The 20,699-nt window shown below is 39.2% G+C and overlaps 1 protein-coding gene across 2 annotated transcripts in view; it reads left to right on the forward strand.

Moving 5' to 3' along the window:
- The window catches only part of UVRAG (UV radiation resistance associated), a 325,150-nt gene that overhangs the window by 37,773 nt on the left and 266,678 nt on the right, over window positions 1–20,699 (forward strand). For both annotated transcript variants that reach the window (XR_010147617.1, XM_508649.8), the window contains exon 3: window positions 8,783–8,817. Coding sequence is in view for 1 of the 2 variants with exons in the window: in XM_508649.8 (XP_508649.3) it covers window positions 8,783–8,817 (35 nt within the window). In the remaining variant the exon portion in view is untranslated. The remainder of the gene's footprint in view (window positions 1–8,782; window positions 8,818–20,699) is intronic.

A 20,699-nucleotide genomic window follows, 5' to 3' on the forward strand; every position in this document is an offset into this window, starting at 1 on the left:
GCACAATCATGGCTCACTGCAGCTTTGACCTCACAGACTCAAATGATCCTCCTGTCTCCATCTCCCAAGTAGCTGGGACTACAGGTGTGAGACGCCACTCCAGGCTAACTTTGAAAAAATTTTTGTAGAAATGGGGTCCTACTATGTTTTTTGGGCTGGTCTCCAACTCCTGGACTCAAGCTATGCTCCTCCCCCAGCCTCCCGAAGTGCTGGGATTATAGGTATGAGCCACTGTCCCTAACCTCTTTTTAGTTTTAATGATTATTTAAAGCAGTGATTGTTTAACAACTTTTTTTAATGTCAATTCCAGTATCTGCTCATTAAAAAATTGAGTCAAGAAATATACAGTGAAGAAACCCCTTCAGAGTAAATAGCCTTAAAATAATTCCCGCCCACCCCACCCTGAGACGGAGTTTCGCTGTGTCACCCAGCCAGGCTGGAGTGCAATGGCGTGATCTCAGCTCACTGCAACCTCCGCCTCCCTGGATTCAAGCGATTGTGCTGCCTCAGCCTCCCAGTTAGCTGGGATTACGGGCACATGCCAGCACGCCTGGCTAACTTTTGTATTTTTAGTAGAGACGGGGTTTCACCATGTTGGCCAGGCTGGTCTCGAACTCCTGACCTCTGCCTGCCTTGGCCTCCCAAAGTGCTGGGATTACAGGTGTGAGCCACTGCGCCTGGCAATAATTTTTAAGGATGGGAAAAGGACTCTAAATTCCACTATCCTCATGTAATTTTATTTCATTCTCACTTTTCAGTCTAACCATTGCATGGATTTATTTATTTATTTGTTTATTTATTTATTTATTTATTTTTTGAGGCAGAGTCTCGCTCCGTTGCCCAGGCTGGTGTGCAATGGTGCAATCTTGGCTCATTGCAACCTCTGCCTCCTGGGTTCAAGCAATTCTCCTGCCTCAGCCTCCTGGGTAGCTGGGATTACAGGTGCCTGCCACCATGCCCAGCTGATATTTGTATTTTTAGTAGAGACAGGGTTTCGTCATGTTGGCCAGGCTGGTCTTGAACTCCTGACCTCAGGTGATCCCACACCTGCCTCAGCCTCCCAACGTGCTGGGATTACAGGTGTGAGCTACTGTGCCCAGTCCATTCCATATTTTTGAAACAATTGTATTCATCTGAATGGTTAATGCTAGCTACTGTAACAAATACCACAACTCTTAGTGGCTTACCATAATACACGTCTTATACTAAGTCCAGTGTAGGTGTTCTTTATCAGGTGCTGTCTTGGCAGCTGTGCTTTAAGTGATGACTCAGGTATGCAGGTTCCTTCTAGTTTGGGCTGCTGGTGTCCTCAATACATGGCCTCTGGCACGGCCAGAGATAGAAGGATTACTTGTGGGATATTTTTAAATGGAAATGGTCCATATCAATTTCATTACATTCTATTGGCCATAAATCAGTTACATTGTCCTTTTTATTTTTTATTTTATTTATTTATTTTTGAGATGGAGTCTCAGTCTGTTTGCCCAGGCTGGAGTGCAGTGGTGCCATCTCGGTTCGCTGCAACCTCTGCCTCCCATGTTCAAGCGATTCTCCTGCCTCAGCCTCCCAAGAAGGTGGCATTACAGGCATGTGCCACCACACCCAGCTAATTTTTGTATTTTTTGTAGAGACGGGGTTTCACCATGTTGGCCAGGCTGGTCTTGAGCTACTGACCTCAAGTGACTTGCCCATCTTAGTCTCCCAAAATGCTGGGATTATAGACGTGAGCCACTGTGCTCGGCCTGAATTGTCCTTTTTAGATGGAAAGGGGACTGGGAAATGTAGTCTTCCTATGTGTCCAGAAAGAAAATGAAACAATTTGGCTACTATTTGGTTTAAGGGTTTAAGCATTTTTGTAGGCCTTAAAACATTTAGTCTACTGCTCACTAATTGGTTATATCACTAACAATATATGACAGTGCCGGAGTATTTTGAATTTTTGATGAGTTTCTATATAATCAGTCCTGGTTATCTTAACAAAACTTCTGTGTTCTTGCCCCAGTGTTACCTCTGATAATAGTAATGAACACCAGTACTTAGCACATTTTGGGAATTTGGAAAATGATAGCAATTATTATTAGAATTATAATAATCATAATAGTGTTTTCTAAAAAGAATAGTCATGGGGCTGGTTGATGATCATGTTAAAAAACTTGTCTAGAGATATGATGAAAGCAAAGTGCCTTTTTTGTTTTTGTTTTTTCTCTCTTCCAGCTCAGATTATATCTTGAATTTAGGAGTTGTCATTGACTGTTTTTTGAAGTTATCTCAATGAGATATCTCAATCCAATCCTCAACACAGTTAGGGAATAGCTGGTGACAGAGCACGGGGAAGTCCAGGGTCTGGTGTTGCTGTTGAATCTGGCACTAGCTGTCAAGCCTCTTGAGGGCATTTACTCCCTCTTGCGGGCTTTAGTTAATTTATCATTAAAATGAAGGGATTGGTGATTTCTGAGCATTCCTCCCATTCCAAAATGTCATGGTTGAATGAAGCCTATTCATGAACTTTGTTGGGCTTTACAAACTTTTAACTACCATAGGAGGAGCTGGGAAGCCCTTTCTTTAGTAATTCTAGTTAGTGCTGTCGTATCTTGTTGGTCGGACTTATTATGACAAACGTGAATATTTGATGATCATTGTTTGGTCTTTGGTATAGAACAATCATGATAAGAGACCAATTGACTCTTCTTGATGAACCACCCATACCACCTGTTTAGTGGTTACATTTCTTAGTGTCAGAAGACAGTTTTTTTTTGGAAGAATATCCGAAATGCTGGTTTCTAAGTTTTTCTTTTATTTCAGCTAAATTTACAGCAGATCCAAAGAAGATATGTGTAAAATTTAAGAAGAGATGTGTGAAATTTTTTGACTTTTGACATTCTTGTAGTGCTTTTAGGAGATTGTTTACTTATTTCCAATCAAATACTAGTTATTATATCCCCAGAGAACAAAGCCTTGTGTTAATGGATGGATAGATTCTAAACTTGGTTCTTGTTAAAATTGGAATTTTTTATTTTTTATTTTTTACTTTTTTGAGACAGAGTCTCACTCTGTCGCCCAGGCTGGAGTGCAGTGGCGCGATTCCAGCTCACTGCAAGCTCCGCCTCCTGGGTTCAGACCATTCTCCTGCCTCAGCCTCCCGAGTAGCTGAGACTACAGGCACCCGCCACCACGCCCGGCTAATTTTTTGTATTTTTAGTAGAGACGGGGTTTCACCGTGTTGGTTTCACCGTGTTAGCCAGGATAGTCTCGATCTCCTGACCTCGTGATCCGCCTGCCTCGGCCTTCAAAAGTGCTGAGATTACAGGCATGAGCCACCGTACCCGGCCCTTAAGTTTGTTTTTCATAGTTATTTTCTTACCCATGAAATGTAAGTGCCTGCCCTCTCCTGGAATACCGACTGTCTTGAATACATCAGAAGATGAACTCTATGTTACTTAATTTGGTGATCTTACCCAAGTCTCATAGTTTTATTTATTTTTTATGAGACAGAGTCTGACTCTGTCAACCAGGCTGGAGTGCAGAATCACAGCTCACTATAGCCTCAACCTTTTGGGCTCAGGTGATTCTCCCGCCTCAGCCTCCCGAGTAGCTGGGACTATAGGCACACACCACCATGCCTGGCTAATTTTTTGTTGTTGTTTGTAGAGCCGAGTTTTGCCATGTTGTCTAGGCTGGTCTCAAACTTCTGGATTCAAGCAATCCACCTGCCTTGGTTCCCAGAGTGCTGGGATTATAGGCAGAAGCCACCAAGCCTGGGTCAAGTCTTCAAGTTTTAAATGTCACCTGTTGACCTTTCCTCTGAACTCATACCCCTGTAATCCAGTTGCCTACTCTACAGCTCCATTTGGGGTCTAGTAGGTAACTTAAACTTGATATGTTCAAAACTGAGCTTCTGATGTTCCAGCTGTGATCCATCTCCTGTATTCTTCCTTATATCAGAAAATGGCAACTCCATTTCCTTGGCCAAAAACTTGGAGTTATCCTGGATTGTCTTCTTTCTCTTACATTTCACATCCAGTCTTTCAGCGTATACTTTTGGCTCTTACTATCAAAATATATCCATGACCTAATCACTTCTTGCTATCTTCAAACCACAGTCATCTTTTAACTACATTGTTGAAGTAGACGTTTAACAGGTTTGTCTGCTCATGCAACACCCTCAGTCTGCTCTCAACTGAGATCCTGTTAAAATGAAAGTGACATCCCTTTATTTCTCTCCTCAAAACCCTCCCATGGCTTCCCATCTCATTCATAGAAAAAGCTAAAATCCTTATGGTTTCCTAGAAGGCCTTTCATGATCTGGTTCTTGGGTACCTCTCTGAACTCATTTTCTGCTACTCTTCCAGCTGTCTGTGTTCCAGCTAGCTGAAATTGTAGCTGTTGCTTGAATGCGTTGGTTTTAACTAACTTAAAGACCTCTGCATTTGCCATTTGACTTGGATACTTTTCCTTCACTTATTCACATGACTAGTGCTTCCACCTTCTTGCAGATCTTTCTTTTTTCCCTTATTTTTTTTTTTGAGATGGAGTCTCGCTCTGTTGCCCAGGCTGGAGTGCAGTGGTGCAGTCTCAGCTCACTGCAGCCTCTACCTCCCAGGTTCAAACGATTCGTCTGCCTTAGCCTCCCGAGTAGCTAGGACTACAGGCGTACGCCACCACGCCCAGCTAATTTTTGTAGTTTTAGTAGAGATGGGGATTCACCATGTTGGCCAGTATGGTCTTGATCTCTTGACCTCGTGATCCATCCGTCTTGGCTTCCCTAAGTGCTGGGATTACAGGCCTGAGCCACTGCACTCGGCCTTTTTTTTTTTTTCCTTTCAATTCTGCTCCTTCTGAATTGCAGGTCTTTATTCCAAATGTTTCTCAGAGAAAGTCTCCTTGATCACTGACTAACCCTTTTATAAATTGTGATTATTCTCCTCTGTCTTCTGTGCTTTATTTTTCTCAGTGGTACTTAAGATCACTTGACATACTATATGTTTAATTATTTGATTATTGTATGTCTCTTCCCACTAGAATGTAAGCTCTATGAAGGCAGAGATTTTCAGGTCACTTTTGCTCATTGCTCTGTCCCCAATATGCAGAACTGCAGAACCATGCTTGACACATACTAGGCCCTCAAATATTTTTGTCTTTTTAATTTAATTTTTTAATAGGTAAAAAAATATATATATGTGTGTATATATATATATATATATAAAGATATAAAGGTTCATATTAAGGCCTCCCTTTCACCAGCCTTCTATCACCCTAGTTTTCTACCCCACCTTGATAACCACTGTTACTCATTTCTTGTTTGTCTTTCCTGAGATTCTTTATGCAAATACAAGTACAAATACAAATATTCTTATTCCTTTCTCTCCTCTTTTTTACACAAAGTGTACCATACTATTTATGTTTCTGTACCTTGCATTTTTCACTTACTGTCTTAGGGTTTCCTCCATATTGGTTCATAGACAGCATCCCTGTTTTTTGTTTTTTTCTGCATAGTTTTGCATTGAATAGATACACCATAATTTATTTACTGGCTCCTATTGGTGGACACTTAGGTTGTTCCAGTCTTTTGCTATACACACAGTATTGCATTGAATAACTTTATAATACATTGTTTTGTATAAGTGACAGTATATTGATAGGGTAAATTTCATAAAGTGGAATTACTAGGACAAAGAGAATGTGTACTTGTAGTTTTGGTAGATATTGTGAAATTGTCCTCCGTGGGAGTTGTTTTATGTGTGAGTGCTTTTCTCCCCACAGCTTTACCACCAAGCCTATGCAAACTTTTGAATTTTTGCCACCCTGTTAGGTGAAAAATAATTTTGCAGTATAGCTTAAGTTTGTATTTCTCCTATTATGAGTCCACATTCATAGTAGGAGATAGTTTTGCATTGAATAGATACACCATATCTATGAGTATTAGGATGAGGCACTTAAGCATTTGTTGAATGAATGGAATGCTGCAGAACAGCCAAAACATGCCACTTGAACCATACTCTGCAATCTGTGATTGCTTTGTTTCTTTCCGTCTTAGCATGGCTACATAGAGAAATATTTATATTTAATGGTCTTTTTCATGTAGAAGTAGGTCTTGAATGATATCTTTTTGAAAATTTAGGCTGGGTGCAGTGGCTCACGCCTGTAATCCCAGCACTTTGGGAGGCCGAGGTGGGTGGATCATTTGAGGTCAGGAGTTCAAGACGAGCCTGGCCAACATGGCGAAACCTCTTCTCTACTAAAAATACAAAAATTAGCCAGGCGGTGGTGGTGTGCACCTGCAATCCCAGCTACTCAGGAGGTTGGGGCTGGAGAATCACTTGAACCCGGGAGGCGGAGGTTGCGGTGAGCCGAGATCACGCCACTGCACTCCAGCCTGGGTGACAGAGTGAGACCCTGTCTCAAAAGAAAAAAAAGAAAATTTACTTGTATGATTTTACTCACATTGAATGGAAAAAAACTAAACAATTTTATTAATAAAATTTTATTAATTTTGTTTTAAATAATTTTGTTTAAGTTTTATTGTTTTAAGCAATAAAACTTAAACAATAATAAAAATTATAAAATATTTTAAATACATTATTTTATTTCAGCCTCGTAACAACCCTATTATATTCCAGGTGTCATTCTCCTTTGAAAGATGAAGAAATTGTGGGCCATAAAGGTTAATTGACCTATCCAGGGTCACAAAGATTGAGGTAGATTGAGGACTGGAACTATTTTTTTTAACTCTACATTCACTCATTTTTTAAATATTGTGCTATAAATTTTATTGATAATATTTTAGATGCAATAGAATGCTACACAGTGTAGGTTCAAGTTTGTCATATTAGAAATAACCTCATACTCAGCAATTTCTTTCCAAATTGTATGGCTCCTTTGTTAAACTCTCTTCATTTACATTGGCATGTTCATTTTGAGGGTCTACTGGAGAAGGCGAATTGTTTTGTTTGATTTATTCAGCCAGGTAACAAAGTTTTATTTATTTATTTATTTTGAGATGGAGTTTTGCTCTCGCTCAGGCTGAAGTGCAATGTGCAATCTCAGCTCACTGCAACCTCCACCTTCTGGGTTCAAGCGATTCTACTGCCTCAGCCTCCCCAGTAGCTGGGATTACAGGCACCCACCACCACACCTGGCTAATTTTTGTATTTTTAGTAGAGACAGGATTTCACCATGTTGGCCAGACTGGTCTTGAACTGCTGACTTCAGGTGATCTGCCTGCCTCAGCCTCCCAAAGTGCTGGGATTACAGGCGTGAGCCACCATACCCAGCCCCCAAGTTAACAAAGTTTTGGAAGAAGGAATGATACCACTCATCTTAGAGCTAGAAATATATATTGCAAAAACTGTTTAATTTAGACACTTTGCAGATTAAGCTAAGGAATTCGCTTTTTCAAAAGAAAAAGGGATTATCTTTCTTGTGTTTTTCACTGACTTAACAGTAATATATACTTTAATTCAAACAACACAAGAATATATACAGTATAATGTAAAAATACCCTGTAATAAAAAACAATAGTTTTAAATCCCTTATGCTTTTGTTTTTTGAAAAATGTATGGTGCGTGTATGTTAGGATATATGTATATGTATACATAAATACATACATTTCTAAGTTTGTATTGTCAGTTAATGGTTGAGAATAATTGGTTAACCATTTGAGGATAAAATGAAAAAAACAATACTTATGGTTTCATAGTGTTGGGGAAACAGACTTTTTCATAAGTGGTAGTGTAAATTAGTATAATATTTGTAGGTAACAATTTGGCAATATCTATCAAAGTCAAATTGTTCTTTGAGCATGCAATTTCTTTTATTTTATTTTATTTTATTTTATTTTTTTTAGATGGAGTCTCACTCTGTCACCCAGGCTGGAGTGCAGTAGTGCAGTTCTACCCACTGCAGCCTCTGTCTCCTGGGTTCAAGCAATTCTCCTGCTTCAGCCTCCCAAGTAGCTGGGATTACAAGCATGTGCCACCACGCCTAATTTTTGTATTTTTAGTAGAGATGGGGTTTCATCCTGTTGGCCATAAGAGCAGCATGGAGATGACTTGGGCAGGATAAGCAGAGGGAATATTGGAAGGTTTTCGGGAGCGTCTGAACTTCTGACACATTTTGATTGCGTCCTTGAGTTTTGTAACCTTTTCCAACATACATGAAGGCTTGTAGAGTCATGACATTTTAATGCTTACCAAGGACCTTCAATTATCTGTTCAATTCTCTAAGTTGTCTTAGAGCAATAATGAGCCCAAGGGAATTAAAGAGACATAGTGTTAGTGACAGAGGTAGAAGTAGGACTTAAGTCACCTGGTTGCTAGTGTTTTAACCAAAACTGTCAACCAGTTAACCTAGATTAAAACACTAGCAACCAGGTAACCTACATCAGTATTCACTCCACAGTACTGCAGTGGGTAATCATTCGAGATGTTTGAGAAAAACAGAGCGGATGGAGTCAGTTGTGAGGGTGGAAGCGGGGAAGGAAGAAGGTTGGAGCTTTTAAGGGCTCAAATTAGAATTGGAGGAAAAAGGAGTCAGTAAGGTAATAATCACTAAAGCAAATCTGAAAGGTTTTATCCTTCTTTACTGAATTTTTTTCCCTTTAAAACACTTTCATTGAATTTTTACTTTTTTTTTTTAACAGATAAAGATATAGAGAGAATAAATCCCTTGAAAATATTTTAAATGTTTTACTGCAACATATGTTAAAAAAATTAGAGGATTAACAGTTGGTTAATGGGCTTATTTTCTTTCATATCACTTATTGTTCTTTTTTCTTCTTTTCCAGAATTTTATAGAAGTGAAGTGATTAAGAATTCCTTGGTAAGTTTGCTTTCTGATGGGTACATATGACTAAGTATATACACCTGTTTTCAGAAAATGCAGAAATGTAAAATAAGTTGAGGTTCAGCTCTGGTTTTATGATACTTTAACGGATCTGCTCAATTGTTAAATCATCATTGTTTTGTTCATTGCTGTATCTCTAGGGCTTATGTAGTAGGTGCTTGATATTTACTGAATGAAATGACGAGTTAATGGGTGTAGCACACCAACATGGCACATGTATACACATGTAACAAACCGGCACGTTGTGTACATGTACCCTAAAACTTAAAGTATAATAATAATAAAATAAAAAAAGAAAAAAATATTTACTGAATGAACTGATTTTTCTGTTAAGAACTTTAAATGATAAAAACTCAAATTCTATAGTTTTCTCACTTCCATTTCCTATAAATAAGTTTCTGATTATTTCACTCGCCATATGTCATAATAAATGATATCTTTGTTCAGATATAGTTCTTAAGAATTTTATGCCTAGGGCTTTTGTATAGGATACTCCTACTTGTTTCTTGGCAGTGGCATTGCTCAGTTGGAAAGTTATAAATATCCTACTTTTGATAATGTATACACTGGATATTTGCATAAATGGCTCAATTTATTAGGCTGTGTTGAAAACAAAGAAGACCTTTATGGTAATGAAAATATCTTAGTAATGGTCCAGTACCATCTTGGATTTGGCCCTTGTCTGCTTTTCCACCTCATCTCCTCCTCTTTTCCGCACTCATTGTGTTCCAGGTGTACCTCTTTCAGTGCTTCAAACACACAAAGCTTATCTTGTTCCTTATGTCTAGAACACTTGTTTCCTCAGCTGTTTGCTTGACTGAAGAGGTCTTCAAGGTCTCAGCTATGTCACTTCAGCAAGACCTTCTATGACTATCTCATCTAGAGCAGTTCTCTTTCCCCAGTCATGCTTTTTCATGACTCTGTTTTATTTTCTTTAAAGCGTTCATCACTGTTGGAAATTCTTGCTCGCTTACTTGTTTGTGTTTATGAACTGCCTCCCACCTGCTAGAGCATAAGTTCCATGAAAGCAGGGGCCCTGCCAATCTTGCTGCTCCTGTTACCCTGGAGTCTAGAATAGTATAGATGCTCAGTAACTACTTGTTAAATGAATAAAGAGTTATCAATGATGTGTTGTATTTACATGTTATCCCATTTTGATCCTTAGAACAACCTGTAAAGTAGATGGGGCAGATCTTAGGAAGCTGGTACCCAGAGAATTCCAACAACTTTTGCAGAGTCAGAGGACTGCAGGACCAGAACCCCAATCTAGACCTTCTGTCTTTGTCTCTACTCTTTCCTCTTCATCAAGCTGTCTTTGAAATGTCTCTAAAATATCAATAGATTTGGATTCTAGGCCAGACAGTTCCTTGAGTCCATCTCTGGGGAGGTCCCATCACCAGTAAAGCTCTGGTTCTACGTATATTATATGATAAGTGCCTAGCATCATGCTTGACATATAATAGCTACTGAGTAAATATTAGTTTTTCCTCCTCTCCTTGCTCAGGTGGAAACAGAAATAGTTTGCAGACAGTTAAGAGCTAGGAGTGATTATTGGGAAGATAGAACAGAATTTTGCGTTCATTTATTCTGTTCTCTTTTCCATAGTCAAATGTTGGGGATGGTTTTTCAATATCCATTGCTTTTCCCCCAGATTTGTGTTATAATAGACCCTATGTCATAATAATAAACCCTATGTCATAATGGCACTTTAGTGTATTGTTCTGCATTATTAGTATTGGATTTACTAGATCTTCACTTGGTTCCCAAATCCATATTTCTAAAGATCTCTGAATGTTAACTCCTATCTTCAACTCCTTTTGGCCTCCATCTTCAATTGCTTTGGAGCTATCTGTGAGGTCATGATACCTTCATCCTTGGTGCACTTAGGTGGAATATTGTCTCCAAAGAATACTGTAGAATGGATTCAAGACAAGGGGGAGGATTGGACTAAAACACTTGTAGGTCCCTTTCAACTCACAGTTTATACTATAATTGTTTTCCGAATGTACCTCATACAGTGTTTGCTTGCATTGTGATTTCATGAACATTCTGTTTCACAAAGTAGATCAAATCTCCTGGAGGTCACAGACTGTATGTCTTTATATCCCCTTAGTTCCTAGTGTATTTCTATTAGGTAGTTGTTTGACAAATATTAATTTTTTGATGTTCCTTTTAAAGGTATTCTTTGAGATTTTGGCAAGGATTCTTTTTTTTTCTTTTATATCTTAATAAAGGTTCTATTAACTTAAGTAACTCTCTTTTTTTTTTTTTTTTTGAGACAGGGTCTCTCTATCACCCAGGCTGGAGTGCAGTAGCATGATCTCAGCTCACTGCAACCTCCACCTCGTGAGCTGAGGCAATCCTCTTACCTCAGCCTCCCAAGGAGCTCGGACTACAGGCATGAACCACCATGCCTGACTAATTTTTGTATTTTTTTGTAGAGACAGGGTGTCACCATGTTACCCAGGCTGGCCTCGAACTCCTGACCTCAAGCAATCCGCCTAACTCAGCCTCCCAAAGTGCTGGGATTACAGGCATGAGCCACTGTGCCTGGCCTAATTAACTCTTTCTTTCTGAGGGAGCTCTTTTTTCTTAGCTTTTTGCTAATTCATTGTGATTGGTTCAGATTGATGGGCATTGGGCAGTACAGGAGTCAACAACCCTCAGAGAATATGCCAGAGATGGCACGTTGTTACCGCCCTTCTTGCTGTCTCTGAAGAAGCACTGCCAGGTCAACAGCAGAATTGGTTGGTTTCTTTCCTGTTTAGGATTTTGCAATTTTTAAGCTATTGTGATATTTGCTGAATAGTTAGTCATTTAAATGCTTTTGTATTTATTTGTTACCATTGTGCTTGGCACATAGAAGACGCTCAGCAAATGTTTCTTGAATAAATGAATTCTTCCCTAAGGATATTTATTGACTTCGAAGTTATATCCTGAAACTGCAAATCTTCAATTAGATACTAAAGGATTAGGCAAAGATTTGAATACTTTATTTCTAATTAAGGCTTTGAGTAAATTTTCACTCTGGTGAACTAAGTTGGACTTTGATAAGCTTGTAAGTATCTTTTTCACTCGTGTAACTTTGAGATACAGAATGTTGTTCCTTGTTTATATTCTGAGCTTGGTTCTTAGACCAGAGTGGCTTGGTTTCATCACTCTGACGTCAAAGGAGACATGGAAAAATGGACTCAAGATTAAAAAGAGGCCGAGTGTGGTGGCTTACGCCTGTAATCCCAGCACTTTGGGAGGCTGAGGCGGGCGGATCATCTGAGGTCAGAAGTTTGAGACCAGCCTGACCAACATGGAGAATCCCCATCTCTACTAAAAATACAAAATCAGCTGGGCGTGGTGGCACATGCCTGTAATCCCAGCTACTCGGGAGGCTGAGGCAGGAGAATTGCTTGAACCTGAGAGGCGGAGGTTGCGGTGAGCCGAGATCGTGCCGTTGCACTCCAGCCTGGGCAACAAGAGCGAAACTCCATCTCAAAAAAAAAAAAAAAAAAGATAAAAAAGAGTGTTTTCCCCCAAATATTAGATAAACTGTTCTTATGCCCTTATTCTGTGCTTCTTTCTAACTCTTGAATACTCCAGATCACCTGTCCAATAAAACTTTCTGCAATGATGGTAATGTTCTACGTATTGTTCAATACAGTTGCCACTGGCCACATGTGGCCATTGAGCACTTGAAATGTGGTTCAGTCCTACTGCAGAACTGAATTTTAAATTTTGTTTAATTTTAATTTAAATAGCCACATGAGGCTAGTAGATATCATATTAGACAGCACAGTTCTAGATGCTTCTGAAAAGCTTTCTTTTTTTTTTTTTTGAGACATTGTCTTGCTCTTGTCGCCCAGGCTGGAGTGCAGTGGCACGATCTCGGCTCATTTCAACCTCCGCCTCCCAGGTTCAAATGATTCTCTTGCTTCAGCCTCCTGAGTAGCTGGGACTACAGGTGCCCGCCAGCATGCCCGGCTAATTTTTGTATTTTTAGTAGAGACAGGATTTCGCCACGTTGGCCAGGCTGGTGTTGAACTCCTGACCTCCGGTGATCTGCCCACCTCAGCTTCCCAAAGTGCTGGGATTACAAGCGTGAGCCACCACGCCCGGCCAGGGCTTATAATCATTAACAGGAAGAAATTTCACCTTTTTGTTTTTTTAAAAGTAGTTTGGCCCAGGTGCAGTGGCTCATGCCTATAATCTTAGCACTTTGGGAGACCAAGGTGGGCGGACTGCTTGAGCCTAGGAGTTCGAGACCAGCCTGGGCAACATGGCAAAACCCCATCTCTACCAAAAAACGCAAAAATTACCCGGGAGGCTGAGGCGAGAGGATTGCTTAAGTCCCAGAGGCGGAGGTTTCAGTCAGCCAAGATTGTGCCACTCCAGCTTGGGTGACAGAGTGAGACCCTGTCTCAAAGGAAAAACAAATTACTTCGAGCTGAGCGTGGTGGCTCACACCTATATCCCAGTACTTTAGGAGGCTGAGGCAGGAGGATCATGTAAGCCCAGGAGCTTGAGATCAGCCTGGGCAAGATGACGAGACTCCCATCTCTACAATAAATAAATAAGTAAATAAGTAAATAAATAAATAAATGAAATAAAATAATTAGCTGGGCATGGTGGTGCATACGTGTAGTTCCCTGCTAGCTGGGAGGCTGAGGCAGGGGGATCCCTTGAGCCCAGGAATTTGAGATTGTGGTGAACTATGATTGCACCACTGCACTCCAGCCTGGGTGACACAGTGAGAACCCATCTCAAAACAACAACAACAGCAACAAAAACTAAATAAAAAACTTTGTGCTTTTTTTTTAATACCACTAGTCTCATTTATAAATCCATATAATAGCTTTTTGTATGGTTGTCTTAGCTTCTTTGGTATGTAATAATAAACTTCAGAAAGCAGGGACCTCATGTGGTTCATGTTTTAATCTCCATAGTCATTGTATCGTGATTTGCTTTGACTTGGAAAACAAACAAAATATGTTTAGTATGTCATATATGTATGTATCCAAATCTAAGTTTCTGGCTGTAAGACTCACTGTTATTTTACATTTACAAAAAATAGTTAAACATTCTAATTAAACTGAACATAAGGCCTGAGCAATAGTCTTATGAGTTGTGATTCAATTTTACTAACCTGTTGTTACTTTGGAGTTTCTTCAATCCATTCCAAGGTATTTAGAAGTCTTTCCTTTTTTCATTATTTGACTTATGATAAGGAATCCTATTAGCAATAAAATATTTACTTCCTTAAGTCCTTTAAAGAGGTTGGATGCAGTCATTTCTCCAGTGACAGATATTTGCTTCTCTAATACCAAATTCATGCCTCATTGCTCTGTTTCTGTGCTTTCTGCCTACACAAAATCTTAATACTTTTTATTGAAGTTTGGCATTTATAGAAGAGTTTATAGTTCATAAGTATACAGCATGATGAATTATCTCAAACTGAATACACCCGTATATCCAGCATCCAGATCAACAAATAGAATATTTTCAGCTCCTTAAAAGCCCTCTCCTCCCCTCTCCAGTCGCTGTTACTTTCCTGACTTTTAACACCATAGGTTAATTTTACCTGCTTTTGTATGAATGAAATAATATAGTATGCACTCTTTTGTGTCCGATTGCCATGTTTCAACTTTATATAGTAAGATTCATTTATTTTTTGGGACATATTTGTGGTTTGTTTGCTCTATAATATTCCATTATGTGAAATCACAGAATTGACTCATTTTTTCTGTGGATAGGCATTTGGTTAGGTTCTAGTTTTGAGCTAACATAAATAGTGCTGCTGTAAACACTCTCCTATATGTCTTTTGGTAAATGTATGGATGTATTTCTGTTGAGTATACATCTAGGAGTGGAATTGCTAGGAATATGCATATGGTCAGCTAAAGCTGCCAAATAGTTTTCCAAAATTATTGTTTGATTTATACTCTCACCCCCAGTGTGCAAGAGTTCTGTTTACATGGTTGTGAACACTTGATTTTTAAAAAACCTTTTGAATTTAAATTGTTAAATATTACAAAATTTTTTGTTTCAATATAAATCAAGAGAAATATTTTAAATGGCAATTAAACTTAGCAGCACATGTAGTGCTAACATTGTGCCTAACTTAATATCAAACACGGCTACTTTTAAGGGTGTACATGTAGATACAATGACACTGGATGACTGCCACCTGGTGGTCAAAGATTGTGGGACTTTATTGATTTTACTATTTCTAAAATCAGAATTCATCTTACAATGTGAAAAAATACGCACGTTAGAACTGGTGAGTGGGACTATGTTGGATGGTAATAAATAGAATGGAGTAAACTGAAGCAGAATAAGGGAGTACCTGCCAGGGGAGATTGCAGTTTTTCTGCAGCAGTCACATGGGAGATGTCACTTGAGCAGACGCCTGACAGAAGTGAGGGAACAAGCTATATAGCTATTTCAGGAATATTGTTACAGGACAAGAAACAGGAAAGTAGAAAGACAGGAGTGTACTTGAGGTGTTCAAGAAATGGCTAAGAAGTTAGTAAGGCTGGAGTGCAGTGAGCAGAGGTGGTTTGAGGTGTTGCTAGGCACATATGACAGAGAGACAGGTGCAAGAGAATTGAGGATCAGGACAGCAGAGGGAATGGCCTGGAGCAATAGGAGATGATGGTCAAGGGCTAAGGAGCATGAGAATGAGATTTTGGAAGGCATAGCATTACAATTAATGCAAAATGGGGCACATCTGGTGGACCAGGACCCTCACCTTATCCATGATATATTTAGCATAGAACAATTCATGCTGAATGTATAGTTCAGTGTTAAGGTCTCTGGCTTCAGCTAGCTGTGCCCTCCATATCATCTCTTCTTGTGTTCAGGGAGAGGTTAGATCCTTGATATTATTGAAGGGTCATTGGGTTAATACGTAAAATTATTGAAGCAATAACAATGGAAGTGACTAAATTCTCTGAAGTTGGTTTCTCATGTTTATAAAAGAGATTAATTATATTGCAAACCCACATCTGCCTTTAACAGTTACAAAGTTAATCTAATCATTGGTTATTTTTCCAAAAACAAGTTTTAAACTTTTATTAGAATATTAAAAATCTCATGGTGGGAGTATACTGATAACTAATTTGTATGTGTTTTGAAATGTCTCTGTACATGGATTTTTTAAATGAAGAAGAGGTATCAATTATAAGTACCCACCTATGATTGAAGTAGCATGTTGGACATGTCATATACATTATTTCTCATCCTGATAATAGCATTCCAAGCTAAGAGATGTGCTTGTTTTACAGCTGAGGAACCAGGTTCAGCAGGCTGAGGAACTTGATCTAGGTCACACCGCTAATAACTAGTAAAACCAGTGTTCCAGAGCCCTGCTGTTTTGCAGCCTGCCTTATATCCCACTTCCTTCCACTGATTAAGTCTGCTAGAGGGCTAACAGAGGTCACTGATAGGCTTTATCATTGAATAAACAATTTCTAGAGCATGCATTTTAGGGAAAGCATGTGGCATAATTTATCAGAACGATAAAGTTCTGTTGAGATTGTGACTGAGGAGCTGTTTTTAAATCTTTGGGGAAAAAACTGGCTAAACAGTACAAATACTTTTTATGAGTTACTGGTCTGAGTGATTCTCAAACCAACTTTATGTTTCAGTTGAATTATGATTGGATGAAATAACATTGAGTGTGTGTGTGTGTGTGTGTGTGTGTAGCTTATGTCAGATTATGTTACTGTCTTTTAAACTGCATCATCTTCAAGGTTTTCCAACTTCTGTCTGGTTAACTACATGATTTGAAGGGAGACAGAGATAATCAACACATGGAATTATATGTAGTACCAGGGAAGAACAGGATGCCATGAAAACATGTAAAAGTGTTATTTATGTTAGTTTGGAGGGAGAAGTTAGGAAAGGTTTCTAATAATTAGTAATTTCTAAATTGAGATAGGAAGTCTGAATAAAAGTGAATGAGACAGGGAAAGAGCGTTTATTGTGTTAATAGTAATGATAAAATCAGTATGCTATTCCAGTGAGATGTGTTGTATGGTTTCAGAAAGTTAGAACACATTTTATGAGTTCTTGGTTGTGTTCTTGTAACCATACATTTGTTATCAAGCAACAGTAATAAATAATGGTTTTATGTCCTCTTGTGGGTGTGTGGTAGACAGTGAACTTTTCAGAGCTTATAAATATCCTGATATTCTACTTTTCAGTGAATGTGGTGGCATAGGTCCCTGGATGATATTAGTACTTGATTAATTTGTTCCATGTAGAAATTGGGCGGGTATGTATAGGTTAAATATAAATAAAAAAAATCATCTGTGTCTATATAGTAAAAATAGTAGGCTATAAAATCTTTGAATGTGTGGCAGGCTGTATCTGCCTGTATCTGAATGTACCAACTTAGGAATTATTGCTCATTGTCTGGCAACTATTTTGTAATAGTATAAAGGAAAGTCTTTGTAATCAGAAGATTGACAATAGCTCTACTGTATTAGTGTTGTATTGCCTTAGAAAGAACACCCAGGTCATCTATTCAACCACGTGAAATAACTTCAAAAAACTTCCCTGTCCTCCAGAGGCATTTGATTTTGAATGAAGTATTTAAGAATATTTGCTACAACAACCCCCAAGAGTATCTATCCCTCTTCCTTGCCATGCATTATGCCCCTTCAGATACATTCACCAAGTGTCATTTTTTCACTTTGGAAGGAGGTATTATTTTCTGCTTTTTCTGATACTTTATCACTCTAATAGTAATAGGAAATTATGCTACTTCATATTTTAGAATATATTTACTCTTATTGAAAGGGGGTCTTACACAAAGGGGAGTAAATGACTACCTTTTAGGGTGGTATAATTTGAAGACCAGGAAGGTTTAGGCTTTAGGACATACATCAGGAAGAGATGACTTCATTTGATTTATTTCAGTGGGGGCACCTCTTGTTTTTTCCCTTGTTGGATCTTTAAAAAAAATAGTTTCATTACTTTTTATTGAGATATTGTACACATCTAGTAAATGCGCAAATAATAGCCTTATGACTTTTCAAAAGGAACTGATCAATGAAACACGATCATCTTTTGCTTTTCTTTGTTTTATTTATTTTTTTTGATACGGAGTTTCACTCTTGTTGCCCAGGCTGGAGTGCAATGGTGCGATCCCGGCTCACTGCAACTTCTGCCTCCAAGGTACAAGCGATTCTCCTGTCTCAGCCTCCCAAGTAGCTCAGATTACAGGCATGTGCCACCATGCCTGGCTATTTTTTTATATTTAGTAGAGATGGGGTTTCATCATAACATGTTAGTCAGGCTGGTCACGAACCCCAGACCTCAGGTGATTCGCCCACCTCGGCCTCCCAAAGTGCTGGGATTACAAGCATGCGCCACTGCGCCTGGCCTGTCTCTTGCTTTTCAGTCACTACCTTTTCCCAGAGAGAACCTCTCTTCTGACTTCTAACACCATAGCTTAGTTCTGCCTGGTTATGAACTTTTACATGGCATATGCCCTTTTTTTTTTTTTTTTTTTTTTTTGAGGCAGAGTCTCGCTCTTGTTGCCCAGGCTGGAGTGCAATGGTGGGATCTTGGCTCACTGCAACCTCTGCCTCCCAGGTTCAAGTGATTCTCCCACCTCAGCCTCCCAAGTAGGTGAAGTGTGCACCACCATACCAGGCTAATTTTTTTTTGTATTTTTAGTAGAGACAGGGTTTCACCATGCTGGCCAGATTGGTCTCGAACTCCTGATCTCAAGTGATCCGCCCACCTTGGCCTCCCAAAGTGCTCGGATTACAGGCACGAACCACCGCGCCCGGCCTGCGTCTGCTCTTTTGCTCAGCATAATATTTGTGAGATTCGTTCATGTTGTATATAGTAGTTCACTAATTCTAATGAACATATCCTTTGCTGAACATATGTGTGCCTTTCTCTGAGGTAGGTACTTAGAAGTGGAATTAAGTGCTGGGTTGTAGGTTATGTTCAGCTTTAGTAGATATTGCCAAATAATTTTCCCAAGCATTTGTACCAGTTACATCTTACCAGCAGTGTGAGATTTTTAGTTGCTCTATCCTTGCCCAAACTTGGTATTATCTATCTTTTAAATTTTAGCCATTCTGGTGGGATTATGGTATTATGTTGTGGTTTTAGTTTAGTTTAATATGGTATTATGATATTTATGTTGTGGAGCACTTGTTCTGGAAAATCACACCAGTTAATGCCAATTAGGAGTAAACAAATCCCGAACAAGTATTGGAGTCTTTTTAAAAAAATTGATGGGATATATTTGATCTAACTTGATAGTTAACAAGCTCTTTTTCATCTTCTTTTTGACTGTTCAAGGATAAGTGGAGTTGGTGGTCTGTTGAATTCCAGTTTAGTAAAATATTACCATTTGAGTTTTTCATATCCATATTACCTTTTAATGGATTTCCTTCCTCTCCCCTTTCTTAAATAAGGGAAGATTATTCAACCTTTTCTCAACAAGTCAAGGTTATCATGAGGAACATTAATGATTATATTATACTCGAACTTCAGGGGCTGCCTGGGACATAAGGCTCCATTATTCTTACTTTAGACAGTCCCCACAACATGGCCTTCCTCGTATACAAAAGTGATCTAATGCTGCCTTTTTTTTTTTTTTTTTTTTTTTTTTTTAAGACGGAGTCTCACTCTGTCGCCCAGGCTAGAGTGCAGTAGTGCGATCTCGGCTCCCTGCAACCTCTGCCTCCCAGGTTCAAGCGATTCTCCTGCCTCAGCCTTCTGAGTAGCTGAGATACAGGCGCGCCCCACCACGCCCGGCTAATTTTTGTATTTTTTAGTAGAGGTGGGGTTTCACCATATTGGCCAGGCTGGTCTCAATCTCCTGACCTTGTGATCCACCTGCCTCGGCCTCCCAAAGTGCTGGGATTACAGGTGTGAGCCACCGCTCCTGGCCTGCTGCCATGATTTTAGAGTCAGTGTCAGATATTGACTTTGTCTTCCTGTTCCAGATATAACCAACCATATGACCTTAGACAAGTGACTTAATAATTCTTAGCATCAGCTTCTCCTGAAAAATTGGGATAGTGCTGTCTGTTTCACAGGACTCTTGAGTTTTGTGAAGATTAAATAAGAATATATAGTCAAATTAGTAGTATAGTACCTGGCACACTGAACCTTTGGTAATGGTGCTGGATATTGTAGAGGATAAATACACTAGTAGAAATCCCTGCCTTTGAGGAGCTCACGTTCTGGAGGGGAAGACAGGCAAAAAAATCAGTGATGGTGATGTGTCATGCCAGGTGCCATAAGAAAGTTAACCACTCACAGGTTCCTATGGGAGCATAGAGGAGCGGCAGCCAGCCCCAAGGACATCAGTGAACACACAGCTTTCATTGTTCCCCCTTTCTTGTAATAATTATACCAGTAGTAAAAATGAGTAAAATGGTTTTTATTCTCTATTTATAAAGCATGATTCATATTAGGTGAGAAAGTGAATCACTTTTTCCAAATGAATCTTAAGCTATGCTTTCTGGTCTTGGCCTTAAATTTAATATTTTTGACCCCAAAGTGATTAGGTCTTGTTGCAGCAAAGTGCCAGGAATAGTTTTTTTTTTTTTAATTCTGCAAATATTTGAATACTTACTTTGTCTCCAGGTTACTGTATTATCTACTTGGGAAAACAATAGCAAAAAAAGCCCCATCCTCACAGTGGGTGGCAGGCAGAGAAGGCTGACAGTTAAAGAGAATTGGGAAGGCTTCTGAGGAAGAGATGTTTGAACTGAAACCTAGTGGTCAGAGAAACGTTAACCAGGAAAAGAATGGGTGGGGGTAGAGGCAGGGAGGGGGTCCCACCAGAGGCTGTCAGCTTCCTCATTTCAGAATTTGAGGTGGACTAGGCA

This window comes from Pan troglodytes, chromosome 9 (assembly GCF_028858775.2).
Source record: "Pan troglodytes isolate AG18354 chromosome 9, NHGRI_mPanTro3-v2.0_pri, whole genome shotgun sequence".
NCBI classification, from domain to species: domain Eukaryota; kingdom Metazoa; phylum Chordata; class Mammalia; order Primates; family Hominidae; genus Pan; species Pan troglodytes.